A 27,192-nucleotide genomic window follows, 5' to 3' on the forward strand; every position below is an offset into this window, starting at 1 on the left:
TAATAATAAAGAATTTCATTATTATTGAGACCCTCATAAGTGTAGCTCAATGCATGTATTTAAGTATGTATGTACAGTACAAAGCTCTGCTTCGCCCGAGCACCGAGCAGTGCTAATGCGGCACATAACTTGGTCAAACCGGTACTTGCAGTGTAAATAAGTGGGGTAGAATCTGTGATGTAATAAATTGTACATAGTCAAATAGATTTATCTTGATGTTTATAAATATCTTGATCATTCAGTTTTTTTAGCTTATTATTTGTTGTAGAGTCTTGCAAAGTGTACACTCTGGTTTGCAATTTTAGGATACTTAATTTCTTAGACTATTGAAGAGAATAAAATTCTGGGAGTGATTGTAAAGCAGTAGTCTTATTGAATTATACAAATGATGTCAAAAAGTGAGGATGAAGCTTGGATGGTTGAAGGTACTCGTGTATATTTTTGTTGTACACATTGGTGTTTTCTTTCACATAGGTAACTGAGTTTTTTGGGTTCTTTAGACTTCTTTCATCAACTGATTGAATTTACCACCATGTGCAGAGATGAACCATTAATGAAATTATGGTTGGGACCACTACCCTTTATTGTATTATTTCATGCAGAAAATGTGGAGGTAAGGCATAGGTAAATTAGTCTTTGGGTCTGTTGATAAAATATGCACAAATGTGTTGTTGCTGTGATGCAGTATTCGCTGAATTAATTATTTAGTTTGCTTCTTGTATATAGGTGTGTAGTAATATCCTAAATCTCAATAGATTATTTGAATATAACTTGATTAATTTCAGCACTTGAGCAACGACACCTACCGTAAACTTCAGCTATTCTAAAACTCTGCTGCCCGTATCCCATCCCACACCAAGTCCTGCTCACGCATCACCCCGTTCTTGTTGGCCTACATTTAGCTCCTGGTCTCCTAATGACTCAAAGGACACTTAGAAAATATCAATGGGATTAGACAAAGTCAATATGGATTTATGAAAGGGAAATCATGTTTGACAAACCTACTGGAGTTTTTTGAGGATGTAATTGGTAGAATAGATAAGGGAGAACCAGTGGATGTGGTTTATTTGGATTTTCAGAAGGCCTTTGATAAAGTCCCACATAAGAGGTTAGTGTGCCAAATTAAAGAACATGGTAATATACTGGCATGGATTGAAAATTGGTTAACAGACAGGAAACAGAGAGTAGGAATAAATAGGTCTTTTTCCGGGTGGCAAGCAGTGACTAGTGGGGTACCGCAGGGATCAGTACTTTGGCCCCAACTATTCACAATATATATCAATGATTTGGATGAGGGAACCAAATGTAATATTTCCAAGTTTGCTGACGACACAAAACTAGGTGGAATCGTGAGTTGTGAGGAGGATGCAGAGGCTTCAAAGCGATGTAGACAAGTTGAGTGAGTGGGCAAACACATGGCAGATGCAGTATAATGTGGATAAATGTGAAGTTATCAGCCATAATCGTATTGAATGGCAGAGCAGGCTCGAAGAGCCGAATGGCCTACACCTGCTCCTATTTTCTTTGTTTCTAAATTTAAAATTTTCATCCTCGTGTTTAAACAAATGATGAATCATATGACCAAGAAAAATAAACACTTGGGAGCAAGGGGTACTGTGACACAATTTCCAGGACAATCTTTCAATCATCTTTGGATATGGGAGCGGTGCCAGAAGACTGGAGGGTTTCAAATATTACACCCCTGTTCAAAAAATGGAGAGGGATAACGTCGGTGGTGGGCAAACTCCTAGACACCATAATTGGGGACAAAATTAATTGTAACTTGGAAGAACATGGGTTAATAAATGACAATCAGCACAGATTTGTTAAAGGCAAATAGTGTCTGACAAACGTGATTGAGATCTTCGATGAAATAATGAAGAGGGTTGATGAAGGTAGTGCAATTGATGTGTATATGGACTTTCAGAAGGCGTTTGATAAAGTGCCATATAATAGACTTGTTAGCAAACTCAAAGTCCATGGGATGAAAGGGGCAGTGGCAGCGTGGATACGAAATTGGCTATGAGACAGAAAGCAGAGAGTAGTTGTGAACGGTTGTTTATGAGACTGAAGGGAAGTATACAGTGGTGTTCCCAGGGGTCGGTATTGGGGCCACATCTCTTATTGATATATATTAATAATGAACTGGACTTGGGTATATAGGGCATAATTCAAAGTTTGCAGGTGACATAAAACTTGGAAATGTAGTAAACAGTGAGAAGGATAGTAGCCAACTTCAGGAGGGCATAGACAGACTGGTGAAATGGGCAGACATGTGGCAGATGAAATTTAATGCAGAGAAGTGTGAAGTGATGAATTTTGGAAGGAAGAGTGAGGAGAGGCAAATATAAACTAAATGGTACAATATTAAAGGGGGTGTAGGAACAGAGACACCTGGGGGTTCACATACCCAAACCTTTGAAGGTGACAGGACAAGTCGATAAGGCTGTTTTTTTTAAAAAAAAGCATACAGCATCCTGAGCTTTATAAATAGTGTCATGGGTAAATTTTAACATACCGGGGGGGGGTGTCAACATGCGCGTGGGAAACCCAGAAAAAAATTTCTTGCGTTTTCTCGAGCGATCGCGACTCAGTTGACTCAACTTAATGTGAGTTCTGGGTTTCGTGTCTCCAAGATGCGCAGCGTGCGTATTGCGCACCTGAATGACGTGCTGGGAGCTGGAGTATTTAAAGGGCCATTACAACCATGGATTTTGAGGGAGAAAGGAGTAATTGAACGAGATGGAGCAGCAAAGGACGAGGCCAGCGCCTCCTCGCTGGAGTTGCTACTAACCAGTGTGAGGAGCAAGAGGGAAACATTGTACCCGGCTGACAGGAGGAAGTGCTCTGCCTCTGCCACCAAGAAGGCCTGGCTCGAGGTGGCAGAGGAGGTGACCAGCAGGAGCACCATCGCAAGGATGTGGGTACAGCGCAGGAAGCATTTTAATGTCCTAACCAGGCCACGAAAACAGTACAGTTATTGATGTGGAAGTGGGGACTCCATTCAAAGTGCTCCCACGTCTAACCCGTTGCCCCCCCTTCAACCGGTACCCGCAATGCCGCCTCCTCTCCCGACGTGAATTTGCCCCTGCACAGATGCAGTTGGAGTAGTCTTTGACGGGACCTTGAGGGGCTCCAAAACCCAGAGGGCATAGGCCCAGAGCATCTCAGCAGTCAGGGCAGGGACCTGAGCAACTATCTCTGCTGAAGCCACAGAGGATGCACCCCGTAGAAGTAGTAGGAAGAGGAAGGCGAAGGTTTTGTGATCACGAAGGGTGGCTGACGAGATGTTATATTTTTCATTTCTCTTTGATTTTTGTTGCATTCACATTAAATGTCACACTTGTCATCACCACTGCCACGTCTTATCAATTCTTGAGTCCCTTTTATGAAAGTGCCCTTGCATGTGCCTCATCATGAACGGCAAGACTTGATGCCACCCATTGGGCGTGTTTAGAATGGGCGTATGTATGGTTGTAGGACTGTTGTGTGCAAGGGGGGGTTGCTGGTGGTGGAGTTGGTGGTGGTGGTGACTCCTTGGCATCACAAGCAGCCGGGTTTGCCGCTGCTCTGCTGATGGGGTTCCTCGTCCTCCTCCTCGTCTTCAATGTTGCTAGCAGATGTGAAAGCTTCATGAACGGCATGGGAGGTCATCCGCCAGTAACCCTCTCTGTTGAGCAAAGTTGTGCAGGACACCACACACGACTATTCTACACAAAATCAAAAACAAAATACTGCGGATGCTGTCAGGCAGCATCGGTGGAGAAAGAAACAGAGTTAACGTTTCGGGTCAAAGACCTTTTGTCAGAACTGGAAGATGTTAACTCTTTTAACATCTTCCATTTCTGATGAAAGGTCTTCGACCTGAAACGTTAACTCTGTTTCTTTCTCTACAGATGCTGCCTGACTTGCTGAGCTTCTCCAGCATTTTCTGTTTTTATTATTATTCCACACACTCTCGCCGTGAATACTGAAGGGATCCCCCAGATCGATCCAGGCACCTGAAGCGCAACTTGAGCATTCCAGTGGCTTGTTCAATGATACACCTGGTGGTGATGTGACTGTCATTGTACTGCTGCTGTGCCTTGTTAGTGGGGTTTCTCAGAGGAGTACGAGCCACATCTGCAGGGGGTATCCCTTGTCTCCAAGTAGCCAGCCCTTAAGTCTGTTGTGCATGGAAGAGAGCCCGGATATTGGATGCATGCAAAATGAAGGAATGATGACAGCTGCCAGGGAATTTGGCACACTCCTGCAGAAACCTTGTCAGGTGGTCGCAAATCAACTGTGCATTGATGGAGTGGTATCTCTTTCTGTTGATGAATAGTTCTGGCTTATGTGCAGGTCCTCAGATTGCTACGTGTGTGCAATCAATTGCACCCTGCACCTTGGGAAAGCCAGTCAGAGAATGGAAACCCACTGCCTTCTCCGTCTGGTTGATGTCGTTGCAGGGGAAGTTGACGTAGTTAGATGCCCTGGCAAACAAGCCATCCGTGACCTGTCATATAAGTCATATGATTGAGACATCCAGGTGAAGTCACCGGTGGCGACCTGGAAAGATCCAGAGACAAAGAAGTTGAGGATAGTGGTGACTTTAGCTGTGACGGGCAATGCGTGGCCACCAGGCGCAGACACCTGCGACCACCTGCCGACTCAATCTGAGCCTGCATAGATACTGCTCCTCAGAGAGGTCCAGGAAACTCAGTCTCATTCTGTAGACCCTCTCACGCGGGTAGTGCCTCCTGCAACTTCGGCCCTTCCATTAGTCCCCTCTCTGCTCTTCTTCAGGTCCTTGTGGCACAGCTCTGTGTTGTGGACTTGCAACTCTCAGAACTGCATGTCTTGCCTTATGATGATGTGTCTCCTCCTCAGATGTACTGTAGAATAAATCCATTGTGCCCCCTATCCTGATGTTGTCAATTTGTGGGGGTCCAAAATATAGGTAAATATGTCCGAACACAAGAATTCTGAGTGTGAACAAAGAAATCTCAGCCTAAACACAAAGAACTCCCAGCCAAAGGTTTGTCTGAGAGAACTGATTGCCCTGCTGCAAAACCTCACCTTTTCTTCACGTGTCAATTACTGGTTTAAAGGTCCAAATGAGGTCCGGCTGCAACTTGCCTCTGTTTCCATGGCATCTTTCAGAGGCCACGGGGAGACACGTTCAGAAGCAGTTAAAATGGCTTGTGTAGGTCAAACCACAAACATTTAACATCTTTAAGTACCTCAATTGACCCTTTAAATATCGTCCCGCTGGCTTTAAGTGCAGGCGGGACTTCCAGGTTTCAGAAGCGCCCACGCGCACTCAGACGCATCTGGATCAAACTCGAAAGTTGGCGCGTTGGTGCTGGGATGTGATCCCAGTCTTTTGTTTTTTTTCACTGCCCACCTGCCCCAACCCACCCGTTCTCGGGGGTTAAAATTTACCCCATAAAGTACAAAAGCAAGGAAGTTATGCTAAGTCTTGATAAATCACTGGTTAGGCCTCAGCTAGAGTATTGTGTCCAATTCTGGGCACCGCACTTTAGGAAGAGTGTCAAGTCCCTGGAGAGGGTGCAGAGGTGATTTACTAGAATGGTACCAGGGATGAGGGACTTCAGTTGCATGGAGAGACTCGAGAAGCTGGGATTGTTCTCCCTAGAGCAGAGAAGGATAAGGGGAGATTTAATAGAGGTGTTCAAAATTATTAATGATTCTGATAGAGTAGATAGGGAAGAACTGTTTCCACTGGCAGGAGGATCGATAACCAGAGGACACAGATTTAAGATAATTGGCAAAAGAACCAGAGTGGAGATGAGATTTTTTTTTGTGTAGCCAGTTGTTATGATCTGAAATGCACTGCCTGAAAAGGTGGTGGAAGTAACTTTCAAAAGTGAATTGGATATTTACTGGAAAAGGAAAACTTTGCAGGTCTATGGGGAAAGAGTAGGGGAGTTGAACTAATTGGATTGCTCTTTCAAAGAGCCGGCACAGGCATGATGGGCTGAATGGTCTCTTTCTGTGCTGTAAGATTCTATGATTCTGTATTGAGATAGTGACCTAGATTTTCCTGCAATGTTGTGATGGATGATGTACATCGTAAATTTTGCCGACTCGCCACTGATAACTTACTCCATATCTTCCTACCGTTCTAATTAGAATACAAGGAAACACAATGGCGAATCAGAAGTGACGCAGCCAATGTCCATTGCTAAATGTTTGCAATCAATTCTGATTTCGATCAATTGAACGGTATCACATTATTCATCCACTTTTTATTCTGGTTTATAAAAGTTCGTATTTGGCCTGTGTTTTGCGAAGTTACAACAAATCTGTTAGCCGGGTTATTTAATTTGTTGTGTACAGTTGTGTAAATATATTCCCTGGGTGTAATATGGGCAGCAGGTATGGCTGCAGGTACCTGAGCTAACTGAAAGCTTCTAAAATTTGGTGGGCAAATTCATTTCAAAGCAGGCATCCTGTATTTTGGTGAGGAAATATATTTAAAAACTCAGTGCAAGATCTGCAGGAAGTAATTATTTAATAATTAATTACTCTGTTATCCCTATCAATATTCTTTGTTTAAAATTAGAGATTGACACAGGGACCAGAAGTCAGTGAATCAATAGAAATATTAAATGGCTTTCAGCAAGTTATTCAGTAAATGGATGTTGTGGCCACAAAAGAGGTGGAAACTAGAGTGTACTCTATCAACACACTGCGTAATTCATCCTGACCTACCCAAACTGTAATGTTAGTAAAGGAGTGTTTGTGGCTTTGTTTTTGAACAACCGGAATAGAACTTGCTAGTACTTTGATTTCTGTTTTTACAAGCGCATGTGTTTTATTAATTGAGGACATCATAAAAGTACAGATTTCATGTTTTTAAAAAAAGGACAATGCAGAGCGCTAAAAAAGGAAGAGGATAGCTGAAATAAACATTGGTCGCTTAGAGGATGAGACTGGGGAAATAATAGTGGAAAACAAGGAAATGGCAGAGTAATTGAACAGATATTTTGTATCTGTCTCACTGTAGAAAACACTAATAACACACCAATAATAGTAGAAAATCAAAGGGCAAAGGGGAGAGAGGAACTAAAAATAATCACTTTCACCAGAGAAATAGTACTAGGTAAACTAATAGGTCTAAAGGCTGACAAGTCCCCTGGACCTGATGGCTTGCATCCGAGGGTCTTAAAGGAAGTGGCTACAGAGATAGTGGATGCATTGGTTGTAATCTTCCAGAATTCACTGGATTCTGGAAAGGTTCCAGTGGATTGGAAAACTGCAAACGTAACACCCCTATTCAAGAAGGGAGTGAGACAGAAAGCAGGTAACTATAGACCAGTTAGCCTAACATTTGTCATTGGGAAAATGCTAGAATCCATTATTAAGGAAGTAGTAGCAGGACAATTGGAGACTCATAATACAATCAAGGAGAGTCAACATGGTTTTATGAAAGGGAAATCGTGTCTGACATTTATTAGAGTCTTTGAGGAAGTATCGGGCAGGGTGGATAAAGGGGAACCAATGGATGCAGTACATTTGGATTTCCAAAAGGCATTCGATAAGGTGCCACATAAAAGATTACCTCACAAGATAAGAGCTCATGGTGTTGGGGGTAATATACTGGCATGGATAGAGGATTGGCTAACTAACAAAAAAGGAAGGCAAATGGTATGTTGGCCTTCATTGCAAGAGGAGTTGAGTACAGGAGCAAGGATGTCTTACTGCAGTTACACAGGGCCTTGGTGAGACCACACCTGGAGTATTGTGTGCAGTTTTGGTCTCCTTACCTAAGAAAGGATATACTTGCCATAGAGGGAGTGCAGCGAAGGTTCACCAGACTGATTCCTGGGATGGCAGGACTGTCGTCTGAGGAGAGATTGGGTCGACTAGGCCTGTATTCACTAGAGTTTAGAAGAATGAGAGGGGATCTCATTGAAACATATACAATTCTGACAGGGCTAGACAGACTGGATGGAGGGAGGATGTTTCCCCTGGCTGCAGGGTTTAGAATGAGGGGTCACAGTCTCAGGATACGGGGTAGGACATTTAGGACTGAACGAGGAGAAATTTCTTCACTCGGAGGGTGGTGAACCTGTGGAATTCTCTACCACAGAAGGCTGTGGAGGCCAAGTCACTGAATATATTTAAAAAGGAGATAGATAAATTTCTAGACACTGAAGGCATCAAGGGGTATGGGGAGAGAGTGGGAATTTGGTATTGAGATAGAGGATCAGCCATGATCACATCGAATGGCGGAGCAGGCTCGAAGGGTGGAATGGCCTATTCCTGCTCCTATTTTCTATGTTTCTATGTAAAACAAAGCCGGGATAAAAGGGCCATTTTCCAAATGGCAATCTGTAATTAGTGGGGTTCCGCAAGGATCACTGCTGGGGCCTCCTATATATCAATGAATTGGATGAAGGAATAGAGTGTATTGTGGCCAAATTTGCTGCTGATATAAAGATAGGCGGAAAAGCAAGTTACGAGGAGTACACAAAGGGCTTGATTTTACAATGGTGACGAGTTGGCAGCGGGGGGGGGTGAAGGTGCGCGTGGCAAACCCGCATGAACAAAACTTACCATTTCCGACGCGATCACATGTTGATTGATAGTGATTAACGTCCTCTCTGGGTTTCGCGCCTGGCAGTTAGCATGATTAACAAGCTGGCTGCCATCAGGAGCTGCAACGCGAAGGAGGGGGTGGCGGTGCTAGAAAGTGAGAGCCAGCGTCATCCGGTGCTGGAACGGAACACCGGGGTGGGGGGGTAGAGGGGAAGTTTGGTGGGGGTGAAGAGGGGCACATTGGAGCGGGAGACATTGGACATCGGAGCGGATTTCAAAGGTAGGTTCATTTAGTGTTTTCACTTCCTTCCATGGTTATTTTATTTAAATTATTTAGTTTCTTCTTCCCTGATCCGGCCCTCCATGCCTGGTTTCACCAGGCGTGAATCAGAAGTGGTGGGCAAGCCGCCCAGGTAAGTTAAAAATCTTTCTAGTCACTTACTCTGTCACAGGTAAAGTGCCTTAAGTATCTCAATGAGGTATATTTGGCTCTTTAATGGTCATCCCGCTGGCTTTAATTGCTGGCGGGACGTCCGTTTTCGGGTCGCTCGCGCGCCCACGGGTGGGAAACTCGGAAGTCGGCGGGTTGGATCTGGCTTCCGAACCCAAACTGGATTTCTGCGATTTTCGGAGCCCCCCTACCCCCCCCCCCCCTGCAATTGCCTTCTAAAATCACCCCCAAAGTGTCTGCAAAGGGATATTAACAGATTAAGCGAATGGGCAAAAATTTGGCAGATGGAATATAATGTGGGAAAATGTGAAGTCATCCACTTTGGGAGGAAAAATAAAAAAGCAAAATATTACTTGAATGGAGAAATACTACAAAATGCTGCGGTACAGAGGGATCTGGGTGTCCTCGTATATGAAACACAAAAAGTCAACATACAGGTGCAGCAGGTAATCCAAAAGGCAAACGGAATATTGGCCTTTATGTCTAGGGGGATGGAATATAAAAGCAGGGAAGTCATGCTACAACTGTACAGGATGCTGGTGAGATCACACCTGGAGTACTGCGTGCAGTTCTGGTGCCCTTATTTAAGGAAGGACATACTTGCGTTGGAGGCAGTTCAGAGAAGGTTCACTAGGTTGATTTTGGGTATGGAAGGGTTGTCTTATGAGGAAAGATTGAACAGGTTGGGTCTCTACTCATTGGAGTTTAGAAGAATGAGAGGAGATCTTATTGAAATATATAAGATTCTGAGAGGACTCGATAGGGTAGATGCTGAGAGAATGTTACCCCTCATGGGGGAATATAAAACTAGGGGGCATAGTCTCAGAATAAGGGATCGCCCGTTTAAGACGGAAATGAGGAGGAGTTTCTTCTCTCAGAGGGTTATGAATCTTTGGAATTCTTTACCCCAAAAAGCTGTGGAGGCTGAGTCATTGAATACATTCAAGGCTGAGTTAGACACATTTTTGATCAGCAAGAGAGTCAAAGGATATGGGGAAAAGGCGGGAAAATGGAGTTGAGGTAAAAATCAGATCAGCAGTGATCTCATTAAATGGCAGAGCAGGCTCGAAGGGCCAAATGGCCTACTCCAGCTCCTATCTATTATGGTCTTAAGGCTTAATAATTATGGTGCAGGCCCAATCTTGTATGAGCTTTGTGAGATAATACACAAATAATGTTTTTCTTTTCTTCCTCGCCCCAGCTTATTTGTGATTGTGATGTCTGATTGGAAATTCCACGGTAATTCAGAGGAATGGATAAAAAGCCTAGCCATTACAGATTTGGCACGTCAAATATCTTCACATTGAAGAAATTTATTTAACCACTCCATTTATCTTTAAAACAAAAAAACACTATGAGGAAGTTCACTGACAGGCTCAGCGGAAAAATTATTCATGGTCCTTAAGGGAATAGATAAATTAAGCCCAAATAATATTTTTGAGAATGCCACGAGCTCTAGAACTAGGGAACATGGGCTCAAGCTTAAGAGAGCGGGTGTATAGACTGTGTAGATTTAACTACGCAGATAGTAGTGCACGTGCGGAACAGACTGTCCTCTGAGGCAGTGGGAATAAATTTAAGGAAAATTTGAATAGTTGTTTGAAGGAGTAGATAATTGAAGGGTAGTTTGGGACTGGGTAGATGGATGCAGAGTCTTTTTTGGTGCTTATATTCCTACGAGTGAATTCTCATTTTTGAAAATATTCCCAGAGTGCAGAATTTCGCAACATTTTCTAAATACTTTACTGAATGAATCCCAAGTCTAAAATCATGTGAATTTATAGTAAAAATGGTTACGTTGTAGGGTCAAATGCTATGCAGGGCAGGGAGGGGGTGAGCATCCCTTCTTAAAAACAAAATTCCACTTTAACCACTGCTCATGCAGAATCATGCCAGGTCATGGAAAAGAGCTTTGAACTCTCCAAGTCAGACCTGACGATGGCCAACTTCATAAATGGGAAAATTTAAAGTATCACCATAGCTTTCAGAGAATAGAATCAGCAAAGTTAAATCAAACTGGTTGTAACTTAGAAGAATTTTACAAAAATTGACATACTGTGGAAACCCAGATATTTTCATCAGTATTTGTCCTCTAGGATAAGTAGTTGTTCTGGCCACAGACGGCCATCGACAAGTTACAGACTGCAAAAACAAATGTTGTGTAGGATCATACTGCTTATTTACAGAAGTGCAAGTTTTATAGCAGGTTTATTGCCATAGAAGTTTATAGCACAGTAAGAGGTGTTTTGGCCCATTGGGGCTCTTTGCTTGAGCAATTGCAAACTAATCCCACTGCCCCGCTGTCTCCCCATAGTCCTGTATCTTTTTCTGCTTCAAATGTTTTAGTTTTTTCCGCTTAAAAATGCAATGGTCTCTGCCTCAACTAGTCCCTTGGTAAAGGATTCTATACTCTAATAAATCTCTATAAAGAAAGTTATTCTAATCTTCCTTCTTACTCTTGGTCATCAATTTAAAATGATTACTGCTTGTTATTGACAACTAGAACAAATGCTCTTTCTATATTCAGCCAGTCAAAACCTTTCATAATTTAAAAAATCTTCATTAAATCTCCTCTTAGTCTTCTCTGCTCCAATGCAAATAGTTCCAGTATCTCAAGTTTCACCTCGTAGCTATAGTTTCTTATCCTTGGTGTCATCATGGTGAATCTATGCTGTATGCTTTCTATGGCTTTAATATCTTTTCTATTATTGGGGAGTCCACAGTTTTCAAATTCTGGCCTAACTGCATGCACACTCATCACAGTTTCAGCTTTTAGTTTGTCAGGAATGTGATTTATTACCGAAGCGAATTTGCTATATTCCAGCAATAGGCAAAGTGCAGTTGTGTTTATGGCTGCAGTGGGACTGTGGCAAACATCAGAAACTGGACCATCCATGAACAACATTTAAGAAAAATAAGTGCATGCTGTACTCTCACTGCTTCAGTACTTCACCAGGCCTGCATTGTGAGTGCAACACTACAGTGGTATAAGTGTAGTTGGTGTAATCACTCCTGCTGGAGAGCTGACAGATCTTTGCTTTAGTAGAATTTAGAATTTTTTGCATTTAAAATAAAACTTTCAAGATCTGGCAGCATATCTGAAATTTGTAAATATTCACAGTGCTGTACATCAATGGAGTTACCATTCTACTAGTTTCACAAATTATGGGCCCGATGTTACCAGGGCAGCGGGTTCTCGGCGGGGGGGCAATCGGGCGTGTGGGTAACGCGCCCGGTGAAATTAGTCAGTTTCCCGCGCGATTGTAGCATCCAATCCACTAATTGGAGCCACTTACCTGGTCCTCCGGGTTCCCCACTGCTGATCTGCGTGTCAGGCGGGCTGCGCATGCGCAGTAAGATCTGTCAGCTGGAGGCTCTCTATTTAAAGGGGCAGTCCTCCACTGACACATGCTGCAACAAATAGCAAAAATTACAGCATGGTGCAGCCCAGGGGGAAGGCTGCTCCCAGTTTAATGATGCCTCACTCCAGGTATCAATACATGGGGTGAGGAGGAGGGGGAGGACAGAGATCCTCCTCCCGACGTGCGGCAGGAAGTGGCCGGCCTCTGCCACCAGGAAGGCCGGGCTCGAGGTGGCAGAGGAGGTCGCCAGCGCAACCAACATATCGCCCACCTGCATACAGTGCAGGAGGCGCTCCAATGACCTCAGTAGGTCAGCCAAAGTGAGTACACGTAGTCTTTCCCCTAAGCTCCGTCTGCCACATCACTGCCCCCACCCCACATCTCCTTCAGCACTGCCAACACAACTCTGTCACATCACCCCTCATACCCACTCAAACCTCATCCTCATCTTACCTGCACCTACTCACCTCGCCAGTACTCATCCCGTCACTACCACGCAACCCAATCCTCATACAATCTCATGGCTCTCTCTCATACTCACCCTCTCGTGCATCTCTCTCACGGCCAGCCTCACTCAACCTGCCACTACCTGTGCTGCAGCCACAGGGCATGCATCACATATGTGCAGTAGGCAGCGTAAGGCAAACGTGTCATGAGCATGAAGGGGATGCACAAGGGTGTTTGAGGGTTTGTCATGGGTGTTACTTATATTGAATTTCTGACCAACTCACATTACATATTATATTGGCACCACTACTGCCATGTCTTCGCTAATCCTGTCTGGTTTGTGCAATAATGCCTGTTCCTGAGGATCACTATGAAGACCCACAACTGATGCCACCCATTGTGTCACTGCAGAGTGGGTGTAGGTGTATTTGCAGGGCTCTTTTGTGCAGACGACTGGGAGACATCGGCGATGTGCCCGGTTGCACCCTGGAAGGATGCGAAGGAGAAGTTGTTGAGGGCAGTGGTGACTTTGACAGCGACAGGTAAGAAGATGGTGCTCGGGCCAGCCAGGAGCAGCTCGGCATGAAAGAGGCTGCAGATGTCCACGGCTACATGTCGAGTGACTCTGAGCCTCCGTGTGCGCTGCTGCTCAGAGAGGTCCAGGAAGCTGAGCCTCGGTCTGTGGACCCTGTGGCGAGGGTAGTGCCCTCTGCGACGCATCTCTCTCTGCGGTAGCCCTCTCTCCTGCTGTGCAGGTGGATGTGTCACAGCACTCTGTTGTGGAGCTCCACGTGTCAGAGGTGGACGGCGTGGATGGCGAAGCTGGTGAGGCTGGTGATGCTGTTCGCCCTCCGAGGAGGTCATGACTGCAGCTACGGCAGCCCCTATCCGCAAGATGTACATCTGAGGGGGTCCGCAAGGTAGGTACATGTCTCCGGACCCTGGGGTAAGTGTGCAGGTTGGTGACTGTGACTGTCAGGAGGAGGGTGATGGAGGCCACACTTTGTCCCAAGTGACAGAGTGGCCTCCTGCAATGGGTGAGGGTCTCCCCCCCCCCCCCCCCCCCCCCCCCCCCCCCCCCCAACCTGTCAAATGGGCCTATGCAGCTGCCACAGGCTGACAGCTGCAACACGTCCATTTGACCTGGGAGTGTTTCCCCCAGTGTGGGAAACAGTCCCACTTTGTTCTAAAATCCCACATAATCCCTTAATCAGGTCAGTTAATGACGTGAAATACCTAAATAAATATTGTCAAGTGGCATCCCGTTGGCTTTAATTGCCTGCGGGATTCCCACCAGCGGGGGCTGCGCGCACACGCCGGCGCGTCAGCGGGGAACCCGGAAGTGCGCGGGTTCGGGGCGGGCTCCGGTACCGCGCCAGGATTCTCCAATTTTCGGAGCCCCCCCGCCAGGAACGCACCCGATAGCGGGTGCTAAAATAGAGCCCTATAATATTTTGCCTTTGGATTTGTCAATTTCATTTAAATGCCTTCCCAGGGATATGCAGTATGGCAGCCAAAGAACCATTAAAGTGGTTTGTGTGTATCTGTGTTTACAAAAGGTTAATTTGGTCTAATTCTGATCGGCAAGTTATTCAGTAAATGGATGTTTTGGTCACAAAGAGGTGGAAACTGGGTGTACTCTATCAAAACACTGCATAATTCATCCTGACCTACTTAAACTGTAATGTTTGCAAGCAGTGATTGTGGCTCTATTTTTGAAAAGCTCGAATAGAACTTGCTAGTGCTTTATGATTTCTGTTTTTACAAGCACACATATAATTAATTGAGGATGTATTAAAAATACAGACAATGAAGAATCTAACAGTGTCTCGTCTTGTAATCCTATAGGTGGTACTGAACAGTTCCAAGCACCTTGATAAATCCTACGCTTACAAATTTCTCCACCCCTGGCTTGGTACTGGTCTGCTGACAAGGTACTGTTAGTACATATGCATGTATGCATCTCAAATAGCCTTTGCTCCTGTCAGTACACAATGTCTAAGATTATATTAGAATAATTTTCTGGAGAGTTATCATAGGTAATACAGCAATAATCTTTGATCTTCAGAATTTTTAGTAATACCAAAAACTGATGTGTCCATCCACTGTTACCATATAAAAGTTACTTTTGTTGTATTAGCAGCTGAGCAATGCAGTTGTTAGCTGTCATCTTCTGTAGGTCTGTGTCCTGTATCAAAAATTGTAAACAATTTTACAACACCAAGTTATAGTCCAGCTGGACTATAATTTGGTGTTGTAAAATTGTTTACAATTGTCAACCCCAGTCCATCACCGGCATCTCCACATCACTGTATCAAAAAGGTATGGGATTGCAGTAATCGTGTAAGATTATCCTTTTTTAAGTTTGGTATTCTGAGTATGTTTTAAACATTTTGTTCCCTCCCCTCCTCTTTCTCAGTCTCTCTGTCATTTCTTCCTTTTGCAGCCAAGAGGACAAGCAGGCCAAGTTTTTTTTTAGTGGTGTTTTCTTTAACTAGGAAATGCTCAAGAATGCCACTGAGTTTTTTTTTTCCGCCTTCTTCTCTTTCGGCCATCACCTGACCGTCACTCACCACCTCTCTATGGCATTCTGTTTGTGTTGTGGGGAATTGCTGTCCTGATACTTCATTGAGATGGAACAAGCTATACCTGCTGCTGCTCGTACGAATCGGATTGACTAGCATCTATAATAAATACATTTTGTGGGATTAGCATTTGTTTATTGTTAGATTCCATTAAATTTGGCCATTTGTAGTCAAAGCTAAGTAGCAGTAGGCATTTGACAAAACATCATTATGACTCCAGGGATCAGACATTCAGGCCACCTATCTCCAATTCATTGATTTAATACCACCAGAGAAATAGATGCATCCATCTCACTGAACGAACAGATTAGATTATTGCAATCCATACTACATAATTCCAAAGATTGGATGGTTCCCTTAACTAGACCACTTGGAACAAACATTTATTTTACGTCATCTAACTTTGAATTTGTGCCTTTACCCACATAGTAGCTATTTAACTGGCATACACCATGAGGTCAGGAGACAAATATTCTGATATGTAAAAGGTTCATACCCATATGCAGCAATATATAATGTTCCTCTTCATGTACAAAAGGAAAGTGGTAGCATTTTGAGAGAGAGATTTCAAAGTACGATGGGGATATATTTTATTGTCCTGAATTTGGCTCTAATGCAACAGCTGAGTCATGCGTTTGAGAAAAGTGGATTTAAATCAGTGTTTGATCTCACAAAATTTGAGAGCGTACTACTGACCCATGTTTATTATTCTTTGTGCTGTTATCAGTACACTCAATTATGCAGCCATTAGAGTTCAGCATACCCAGCTTCTCAACTGCTGGACATGAAATGGGGGTAATTTTGACTTTGGATGATAGTGTAAAATGGGTGCCATTGATTCAGCTGCCCGTTATACATCTCTCCCGATTTAATTTCCATTGGAATTAATTGTATAACGAGCGGCTGAGTCGATATTGCCTGTTTTACACAATCAACCAAAGTCAAAATTACCGCCAATGTGTCTTACCATGAAATAAAGATACAGTAGTTTGGAACTGGTATTAAATGTTTGAACTTCTCTCCAAGCATCAGTGTGGTTCAGTGAGTAACTGAACATTTATTTAGTATTAAAAATAAACTGTATACATTCAGCTTATTATCCATCAGCAAAAGTACACTCATTGTTTTTTTTATTTGTTCAGTGTTTTCTTAGATTACCTAAAGTGAACTGTCATAAATGAGTTCAGTGCTGTGCTGTAGGATTAGGAAATAAATTGAGCTGAAAGTTCAGCTTTTTTGGTAGGTGCCTAGTTAGTGAGCATGCTAAAATAATAGTGTATTAACTGTCGTGTTTAATTTCTGCCCCCTCCTCAAGAAGGCCTTTCTTTTGTCCTATATTTTGTATAATTTTTTCTTAAAAAGAAACTATCTGTGTGGGTTTTAATCTTTTAACCTGCTATAACATTGAAATGATTGCAAAATGATTTTCAAATCTGATATTAGTATCAAAAAGGGTGTGTCACTTATTTCTGGTCTGTGCCATGAATACTGCTTCATATGTGTTCAATGTGGTAAGATACCATGGGCATGATTTTAGTTTGGAGCTGGGAACCCAGCGCATCCGTAGATATTCGCATGGGGAACCCCGAAGCCAAAAGAGTGTGTCGCAATCTGCGATCGCAACTAAATTGAAGGTAAGTATTTGTGCTTCCGGGTTTCCCATGCGCCAGGCAGCCAAATTGACAGGCTGGTTGCCTGTCGAAAGGGTAAGGAGCCACGAATCTGGGAGGAGGGAAAGCGAGATTGTGGACTATGGAAGAAATTGGAGGGGTTGGGGGACATGGACGACATCAGGTGGGCCTTGGAGAAGATCGGGGTGGGGGGTTCCAGCATCGGTGTGAGGGTTGGGTGTTGGCTGATCATGGGGGTCATGTTGGGCCAGGTGAGCTTGTTGGGTCTGGATGAAGCACTCCTGCTGCTCCTGGTCCACAAGCAGTGCAATAAAGGCACTCACCTTGTGGATCTGGCCTTTCCCGCCTTTTTTCACCTGACGTGAATCAGAAGTGATGGGAAACCCGAACAGGTAATGTTAAATTTGTTTTACATTTGTAATACACTAAAAATTAAGTGCCTTAACTATCGCAATGAGGTACATTGCCCCTTTTAAGTATCGGTCCGCTGGCTTTAAGTGGGGACAGGACTTCAGGGTTTTTGGTGTGTGTACGCATCCTAATGCACCTGGGTGAAACCTGCAAGTGACCGCTTTGGAGCCGGGATGCTGTCCCGCTCCACAAATCTACTATTTTACAGCCCACCACCCTCAACCCACCAATTCTTGGGGGTTAAAATTACTCCCCTTCTGTCATAAGAATGAGGAAAGTGCCACGCATTCCATCTAGCAGGCTCCCATTGTTCAAAGTCAATTTAGTTTTTGCTTGAAAAGGAATTAAATGAAACGTATTATGCAATAGCCCTATTGGGTTACATGTTCTTGAAAAGGAAACATTTAGGGAAAGAGTAGAGGAGTGGGACTAATGGATAGCTCTTTCAAAGAGCCGGCACAGGCACAGTGGGCCAAATGGCCTTTTATGCTGTATGATTCTATAGTAGGCAGAATAATAGCATTTTAATTTGTGATTGAAAGAGTCAAAAATACCTTTTTTAATCTCAAATTAAGATACAAGCAGCTGATTTTTTTTTAGTGCTACTCCAAGGTTCACATGATATAAGCCTGAAAATGACTGTATACTGACTCACCAAACAAACAATCGCTTAATGCACTTGTATAAAACTCCTCTCTCTGCTAGTTTATTGGCAGTAATACTTTTTTTTAATTTAAAAAAGGTTGTTTAAAATGGTGGAGAGGAATTTGATATAAGTACCTTAAGATTTTGTATAATAACATCACTGATAGTAATTTTTAGCCTATACTCAGCTGTGCAACTGATTTACTTCTCATCATGAAATTAGATAAATGTACATGATTTTATTTGCGGAATTTTGGGGTTTGGTCTAATTTCACGAATAGTCTATTTCAACTTGTCACACTGGCCACAGCACAAGTTTGTGGTGGAGCAGACACTGAGGGGAGTTAACTTTTTAATCACAGTTTATGATCTGATAGGTTTGATCAGTAACATTGGGTATGGTAGTATCTTTAAAATTACCTACATTAATATAGTGCCTTATCATGCAGAAATAATTTCCTAATCTTTGCTTTGTAGTACAGGAAATAAATGGCGTGCTAGGAGAAAATTGATAACTCCAACATTTCATTTCACCATTCTGACGGAATTTCTGGAGGTTATGAATGAACAGACCAAAATTTTACTGAGAAAATTGGAGGAGAAAGCAGGAAAGGGACCATTCAACTGCTTCAGTGACATCACACTCTGTGCTTTGGACATTATCTGTGGTGAGTTTGGGCAACCCGTTAAAATGGGAAACATATATAAAACACAGAAGGAGGCCATTCAGCCCATTATGCCTATGCCAGCTCTTCACTAGAGCAATCCAAAATTAATCCCACAGCTCTCCACTCTCTCCATTGCCATGTATCTTATGCTTCAAATATCGATCCGATTTTCCCTTAAAAGATGCAATGGTCTCTGCCTTAAACAATCTCTGTGGCAAAGCATTTTGTGCTCCAACAACCTGCTGCGTAAAATAAATTTCTCCTAATCTCTTTCCTCACTGCTTTAGTGACAATTTTAAATTGATGATCCCTTGTCATTGACTGACCAGCTTGAGGGAAACCTTTCCCTATCAAAACCTTTCGGAATTTTAAAAACCTCTATTAAATCTCCTCTTCGACTTCTCTGCTCCAGTGGAAATAGTCTCGGTATCTCAAGTGTCTCCTCATAACTATAATTTCCCATCCCTGGTGTCTGCCTGGTGCATCTATGGTTTTAATATTCTTTTTTATAATGCGGTGCATAAAACTGTACACAGTTTGCTAACTGGCCTAATTAATTAGGAAGGCAAATGGAATGTTTTCATTTATTGCAAGGGGAATGGAACATAAAAGTAGAGATGTTTTGCTACAGTTGTACAGGACATTGGTGAGACCACATCTAGTATACTGTGTGCAGTTTTGGTCACCTTATTTAAGAAAGGACATAATTGCTTTGGAGGCGGTTCAGAGAAGGTTCACTTGACTGATTCCTGGAACGAGGGGGTTATCTTATGAGGAAAGGTTGGACAAGTTGGGCCAGTATACATTGGAGTTTAAAAGAATGAGAGGTGATCTTATTGAAACATAACAAGATCCTGAGGGAACCTGAAGGGGTAGATGTTTAGAGGATATTTCCCCTTGTGGGAGAGACTAGAACTAGGGGACACAGTTTAAAAATAAGGGGTCTCCCATTTAAGACAGATGAGGAGAAACTTTTTCTCCGAGGGCTGTGAGTCTGTGGAACTCCCTTCCCCAGAGAGCGGTGGAGGCAGGGTCATTGAATATTTTTAAGGCTGAGTTAAATGGATTCCTGATTAACAAGGGAGTCAAAGGTTATAGTAGGTAGACTGGAAAGTAGGGTTGAGGTCACAATCAGATCAAATGGCAGATCAGGCTCGAAGGGCCGAATGGCCTACTCCTGCTCTTAATTCATATGTTCGTATGTTATACCTACTATATCGTATCCCTCTGTAGTTATTAATGTTTCTAATACTCCAATTTTGTTCTGACTGCTTTGTGCATTCAATCCTAACACCATTTTTTTGAACCATTGACCCTTATTTTTATCCCTGCTTTTGTCATGGAAACTTTTTGATATCCCTTGCCCCTACTGTAATAGTGTTTTTATTTCTCACTACCTCAGTCTCTGTTTCCTTTTCTCTTCCTTATAATATTTTCTCACTATTTATGTCAAGTAAGCTTTTTTGCTTCTATTCCAACAACTTTATTAATTCTGCTCTCCCTTTCTAATCTCATACCATATTAGTTTAAATCCTTCCTAGCTCTTGCTTACCCTTCCCTCCTGCATCAGCCATGCACTAACCTTCTTAATCTTTCTTTCTTGTGCCACATGCTGCACAGGTTAAAGAAACAATCTGGAGATTGCCGTCCTTGAGGTTTTGTTTTTCAATCTAGTGCCTAACTCCTTAAACTCCCTCCACAAGACATCAAACATACTTCTATCTATGTGACTGGTTCCAACATGGACTATGACTGTTGGCTGCTCTCCCTATCTTTCCACTGATGCTGCATCCTCAGGAGGATTGTTCTCCTCCGAGGTGTCTTTTTCTGCAGCAGCTTCTTGCTCTTAAGAACAATTTAGAAGAGAAAAAGGGGAAGAGTTAGGGCGGGAGATAGAAGCTTGACATAGAATCATAGAATGATATGGCACAGAAGGAGGCCATTCGACCTATTGTGCCTGTGCCGCTCTTTGAAAGAGCTATCCAATTAGTCCCATTCCCTTGCCCTCTCCCCATAGCCCTGTAATTTTTCTTCAAGTATTTATCCAATTCCCTTTTGAAAGTTATTATTGAATCTGCTTCCTCCACCCTTTCAGGCAGTGCATTCCAGATCATGATAACTCGCTGCGTTAAAAAAAAAATTCTCCTCATCTCACCACTGGTTCTTTTGCCAATCACCTTAAATCTGCGTCCTCTGGTTACCGATCCTTCTGCCACTGGAAACAGTTTCTCCTTATTTACTCCATCAAAACCCTTCATGATTTTGAACACCTCCATTAAATCTCTTCTTAATCTTCTCTGCTCTAAGGAGAACAAACGTAGTTTCTCTAGTCTCTCCATGTAACTGAAGTCTTGCATCCCTGGTACCATTCTAGTAAATTTCCTCTGCACACTCGCTAAGGCCTTGACATCCTTCCTAAAGTGTTGTGCCCAGAATTGGACACAATACTGCAGCTGGGGCCTAACCAGTGTTTTATAAAAGTTTAGTCCTTGCTTTCTACTCTATTCCTCTGTTTATAAAGCCAAGGATCCTTTAATCTTTTTTAACAGCCTTCTCAACTTGTCCTGTCACCTTCAAAGATTTTTGTACGTACTTGTGTTCCTGCACCCCCTTCAAAATTGTACCATTTATTTATATTACCTCTCCTCATTCTTACCAAAATGCATCCCTTCACACTTCCCTATGTTAAATTTTATCTGTCATGTGTCTAACCATTTCACCAGTGTGTCTGTCTGTACAAGACATACTTAGCAGGTAAAGGTCATGAGAATACAGGTTGAAGTTGCTAAGCTTGTTGCATATGTGCTGAGTTGAATGAAGGAATACAAGTAATATGTAGACACCTTATTTAGGTAAGCTGCCAGCTTTTCCTTCCGCGATGCTCGTGGCCTTGCCTGGGCCACTGATATCCAGGGATTCTTGCTCTGCCTGTGTGAGGGCGATGATGTTGAGGATTTCTGCACCGATCTTGATCCTCTCCCTGGCATTATGCACGGTCTTGTCCTGCAGAAAGACAGTGTGAGAGTTAGTGAGTGGCTATTGAGAAGTTAAGTGAAGATATGTAGGGCTTGTGTGTATAGGGCTTGTGTGTATAGTGCATGTGGTGAGTGCTGAAGAAGAAGCAAGTTGGAATGAGAATGAGAAGTTGATGAATATTAAGGGAATTGTTTGTAATGTGAAGTGAGGAAGGAGTGGTGGGAGTAGTTGGTGGTTGTGCAAGTGGTAGTACCTTAAAAGAATGATGTTAGTATGTGGTGTGAAGAGATGAGTATGTTTGGAATGAGTAAGAGAGGTTTGGTGTGCTCTTTTGATTGTATGTTGAAGGATGTGGTGGAAGGGAGGAGTGGTGGGGGAGGGGTTGAGAGGAGTGTTGAGAGGTGCTATTGAGAGAGGTGAAGAGCTGTATTCATCCTTGCTGCTCTTGTGAGGTTAGCGAATATCTTCCTGTATTGAAGCCAGGTTCTGGGGTTGATGCTGGTGGCACTGACCCTGTCAGCCACCTCTGTCCAGGCCTGGTTCATCCTGGCCTTGGGGACACCCTTGTGGATTTTTGAGAAGAAATGCCCTCTAATAACCCTCACTTCCTCCCATTAGGACTTCGAGGGAGGTGTCAGAAATGCGAGGGGGAGGTGGGGGCTGGCCCTGCGACTTATTGGTCTTGCAAAAAATCTTGATAAATTGTTGAATGAGAAATGCAGGCAGAGAATGCATCCCCGCTTTAAGTTGGCCACGGGAGTTGTGCCGGAAATTGCATGCGTCATATGGATGATCTGCCTGATTCTGTGCATGATTGAGAAGGCAACCCATCCTCAAATTTAAATGAGGCCCAGGAATTAAAATTGCCTGGGCCTCATGCCGGAAACGTTATGGGAGCTTGCCGCCCGCACACCTGATTTCTGCCCTGGGTTAAAATTGGGGCTCAAATGTTGAACAATGTCTAATATTTGACCACTAGGATTTTCGGTCAGATAGAAATTTTTCAGCTTATATAATCATCCAAAATTTTAATGAAAAGTTACATTTATTTATAAATAGAAGTTAAATTATAAATTTTGAAGACCACCAATCTCACAAAGGTTTATGAGACTAAGGTAATTCCAAAAGTATTTAATATATATAGCTAGACTAAAAATCACTGTACAGGCAGTACACAGTGAGGAATAATGGAATAACTCGCTCGCAATTGTTATAGTCAGCAGCATGTCTGAAATATAGGCCATACCTCATAGCTGCGCCTCACGTATTCTGGCAGAGATGAGAATTAAATGTTAATTTTAAGCTAGACATCAGTTGATGTGTGAATTGTTGAGTGAGTGATTTTGGTGATGTTATCACACGGACACTTTTATTTCATTCGTTCATGGGAGATGGGCATCGCTGGCAAGGCTAGCATTTATTGCCCATCCCTATTTGCCCTTGAGAAGGTGGTGATGAGCCGCCTCCTTGAACCACTGCAGTTGTGAAGGTTCTCCCACAGTGCTGTTAGATAGGGAGTTCCAGGATTTTGATCCAGCGACGATGAAGGAACAGCGATACATTTCCAAGTTGAGATGGCGTGTGACTTGGAGGGGAGTGTGCAGGTGGTGTAGTTCTCATGTGCCTGCTGCCTTTGTCCTTCTGGGTGGTAGAGGTCGCGGGTTTGGGAGGTGAAGTTGAAGAAGCCTTGGTGAGTTGCTGCAGTGCATCCTGTGGATGGTACACACTGCAGCCACAGGGCACCGGTGGTGAAGGGAGTGAATGTTTAGGGAGGTGGATGGGGTGCCAATCAAGCGGACTGCTTTGTCCTGGATGGTGAGGAGTTCTTAAGTGTTGTTGGAGCTGCAAATGGAGAGTATTCCATCACACTCCTGACTTGTGCCTTGTAGATGGTGGAAAGGCTTTGGGATGTCAGGAGGTGAGTCACTCGCCGCAGAATACCCAGCCTCTGACCTGCTCTTGTAGCCATAGTATTCATGTGGCTGGTCCAGTTAAGTTTCTGGTCAATGGTGACCCCGAGGATGTTGATGGTGTTGATAATGCCGTTGAATGTCAAGGGGAGGTGGTTAGACTCTCTCTTGTTGGAGATGATCATTGCCTGGCAGTTGTCTGGCACGAATGTTACTTGCCACTTATCAGCCCAAGCCTGGATGTTGTCCAGGTCTTGCTGCGTGCGGGAACGGACTGCTTCATTATCTGAGGGTTTGCGAATGGAACTGAACACTGTGCAGTCATCAGCGAACATCCCCAATTCTGACCTTATGATGGAGGGAAGGTCATTGATGAAGCAGCTGAAGATGGTTGGGTCTAGGACACTGCCCAGAGGAACTCCTGCAGCAATGTCCTGGGGCTGAGATGATTGGCGTCCAACAACCACTACCATCTTCCTTTGTGCTAGGTATGACTCCAGCCACTGGACAGTTTTCCCCCTGATTCCCATTGACTTCAATTTTACTAGGGCTCTTTGGTGCCACACTCAGTCAAATGCTGCCTCGATGTCAAGGGCAGCCACTCTCATCATTCCTCTGGAATTCAGCTCTTTTGTCCATGTTTGGACCAAGGCTGTAATGAGTTCTGGAGCCGAGTAGTCCTGGCAGAACCCAAACTCAGCATCGATGAGCAGGTTATTGGTGAGTAAGTGCCGCTTGACAGCACTGTCGACGACACCTTCCATCTCTTTGCTGATGATTGAGAGTAGACTAATGGGGCGGTAATTGGCCAGATTGGATTTGTCCTGCTTTTTGTGGACAGGACATACCTGGGCAATTTTCCACATTGTCGGGTAGATGCCAGTGTTGTAGCTGTACTGGAACAGCTTGGCTAGAGACGTGGCTAGTTCTGGAGCACAAGTCATCACCACTACAGCCGGGATGTTGTTAAGGCCCATCGCCTTTGCTGTTTCCAGTGCGCTCAGCCAATTCTTGATATCATGTGGAGTGAATCGAATTGGCTGAAGACTGGCTTCTGTGATGGTGGGGATCTCAGGAGGAGGCCGAGATGGATCATCCACTTGGCACTTCTGCCTGAAGATGGTTGCAAACTCTTCAGCCTTGTCTTTTGCACTCACATGCTGGGCTCTGCCATCATTGAGGATGGGGATGTTCATGGAGGCCCCTCCTCCCGTTAGTTGTTTAATTGTCCACCATCATTCACGACTGGATGTGGCAGGACTGCAGAGCTTTGATCTAATCTGTTGGTTGTGGAATTGCTTAGCTCTGCCTATAGCATGTTGCGTCCGCTGTTTAGCAAGCATGTAGTCCTGAGTTGTAGCTTCACCAGTTTGGCACCTTATTTTTAGGTACGCCTGGTGCTGCTCCTGGCATGCTCTTCTACTTGATTGGCACCCCATCCACCACCCTAAACATTCACTCCCTTCACCACCGGCGCACTGTGGCTGCAGTGTGCACCATCCACAGGATGCACTGCAGCAACTCGCCAAGGCTTCTTCGACAGCACCTCCCAAACCCGCGACCTCTACCACCTAGAAGGACAAGGGCAGCAGGCGCATGGGAACAACACCACCTGCACGTTCCCCTCCAAGTCACACACCATCCCGACTTGGAAATATATCGCCGTTCCTTCATTGTCGCTGGGTCAAAATCCTGGAACTCCCTTCCTAACAGCACTGTGGGAGAACCGTCACCACACGGACTGCAGCGGTTCAAGAAGGCGGCTCACCACCACCTTCTCGCGGGCAATTAGGGATGGGCAATAAATGCCGGCCTTGCCAGCGACGCCCACATCCCGTGAACGAATTTAAAAAAAACTCTCCTCATTGAACCAGGGTTGATCGCCTGGCTTGTTGGTAATGGTCGAGTGAGAAATATGCCGGGCCATGAGGTTACAGATTGTGCTGGAATACAATTCTGCTGCTGCTGATGGCCCACAGTGCCTCATGGATGCCCAGTTTTGAGCTGCTAGATCTGTTCTGAATCTATCCCATTTAGCACGGTGGTAGTGCTACACAACACGTTGGATGATATCCTCAGTGTGAAGACAGGACTTCGTCTCCACAAGGACTGTGCAGTGGTCATTTCTACCAATACTGTCATGGACAGATGCATCTGCGACAGGTAGATTGGTGAGAACGAGGTCAAGTAGGTTTTTCCCTCGTGTTGTTTCGCTCACCACCTGTCGCAGGCCCAGTCTGGCAGCTATGTCCTTCAGGACTCGGCCAGCTCAGTCACTAGTGGTGCTACCAAGCCACTCTTGGTGATGGACATTGAAGTCCCCCACCAGAGTACATTCTGTGCCCCTGCTACCCTCAGTGCTTCCTCCAAGTGGTGCTCAACATGGAGGAGGACTGATTCATCAGCTGAGGGAGGGTGGTAGATATGTTCTAATCAGCAGGAGGTTTCCTTGCCCATGTTTGACCTGATGCCATGAGATTTGTGACAAGGCATACCCAGGGATGGAAGAGTCTGGGACGTTGTCTGAAAGTTCGGATTCTGTGAGTATGGCTATGTCAGGCTGTTGCTTGATTAGTCTGTGGGACAGTTGTCCCAATTTTGGCACAAGTCCCCAGATGTTAGTGAGGAGGACTTTGTAGGGTTGACTGGGCTTGGTTTGCCTTTGTCGTGGCTGGTGCCTTGTGTTCCATCCGGTGTTATTCATATTGTGACTTTCTGTAGCGAGATTGTACAAATGAGTGGCTTGCTAGGCCATTTCTGAGGGCGATTAAGAATCAACCACATTGCTCTGGGTCTGGAGTCACATTTTGGCCAAACCGGATAAGGACGGCAGGTTTCTTTCCCTAAAGGACATTAGTAAACCAGATTGGTTTTTACGACAATCCAGTAGTTTCATGGCCACCATTACTGATACTGTTTTTTTTATTCCAAATTTTATTTAATTAAAATTAATTGAATTTAAATTCCCCAGCTATCGTGGTGGGATTTGAACTCATGACTCCAGATTATTAGTCCAGTCCTCTGGATTACTAGTCCAGTAACATAACCACTATACTACCATTTATTACTTTGCTCACAATGCTATTTGTTCTCAGCTGTTCTGTCATATCAGTGCTTATAAATGTAAGCTTATTTGGACATTCCTAATTTTTAGGTTATACAATTTTAACATGAACGATTTGATTAGCACAAATATGCTACTTACGGTCAGGATTTTATATTGTTCTAGAAACTGCCATGGATAAGAAGGTCTGTGCCCAGAGTAACAGTGACTCGGAATATATTCGTGCAATTTACAAGTGAGTCCCTTATATTCCCTGACTAGCTTTTCCTGATTGCCATTTATATTTTCTAGGTCTTCTGATGTGAAATAGGAGATGACTTTTAGTGAAAAAAATCTTTTCAGAAGGATTGATTGGTGGCAGGATAATCCATATATTTCTGTTATTAATGCTAATTATTACAGTTTTCATTGCTTTTAACTTGAAGATTTTTTCAGAACATCTAGTTCCAAATTAAATGATAGCTTATAGAAATAAATGTCCTTATTATTACACTG

General features: G+C 43.8%; 1 protein-coding gene across 1 annotated transcript in view; it reads left to right on the forward strand.

Annotated features, from left to right (window-relative positions):
* The window catches only part of LOC137331853 (cytochrome P450 4V2-like), a 58,653-nt gene that overhangs the window by 874 nt on the left and 30,587 nt on the right, over window positions 1–27,192 (forward strand). The window contains exons 2-5 of the mRNA XM_067995751.1: window positions 501–613; window positions 14,656–14,741; window positions 18,557–18,747; window positions 26,863–26,932. Coding sequence (XP_067851852.1) covers window positions 501–613; window positions 14,656–14,741; window positions 18,557–18,747; window positions 26,863–26,932 — 460 coding nt within the window. The remainder of the gene's footprint in view (window positions 1–500; window positions 614–14,655; window positions 14,742–18,556; window positions 18,748–26,862; window positions 26,933–27,192) is intronic.

Source organism: Heptranchias perlo, chromosome 1 (assembly GCF_035084215.1).
Source record: "Heptranchias perlo isolate sHepPer1 chromosome 1, sHepPer1.hap1, whole genome shotgun sequence".
In the NCBI taxonomy this organism is placed as follows: Eukaryota; Metazoa; Chordata; class Chondrichthyes; order Hexanchiformes; family Hexanchidae; genus Heptranchias; species Heptranchias perlo.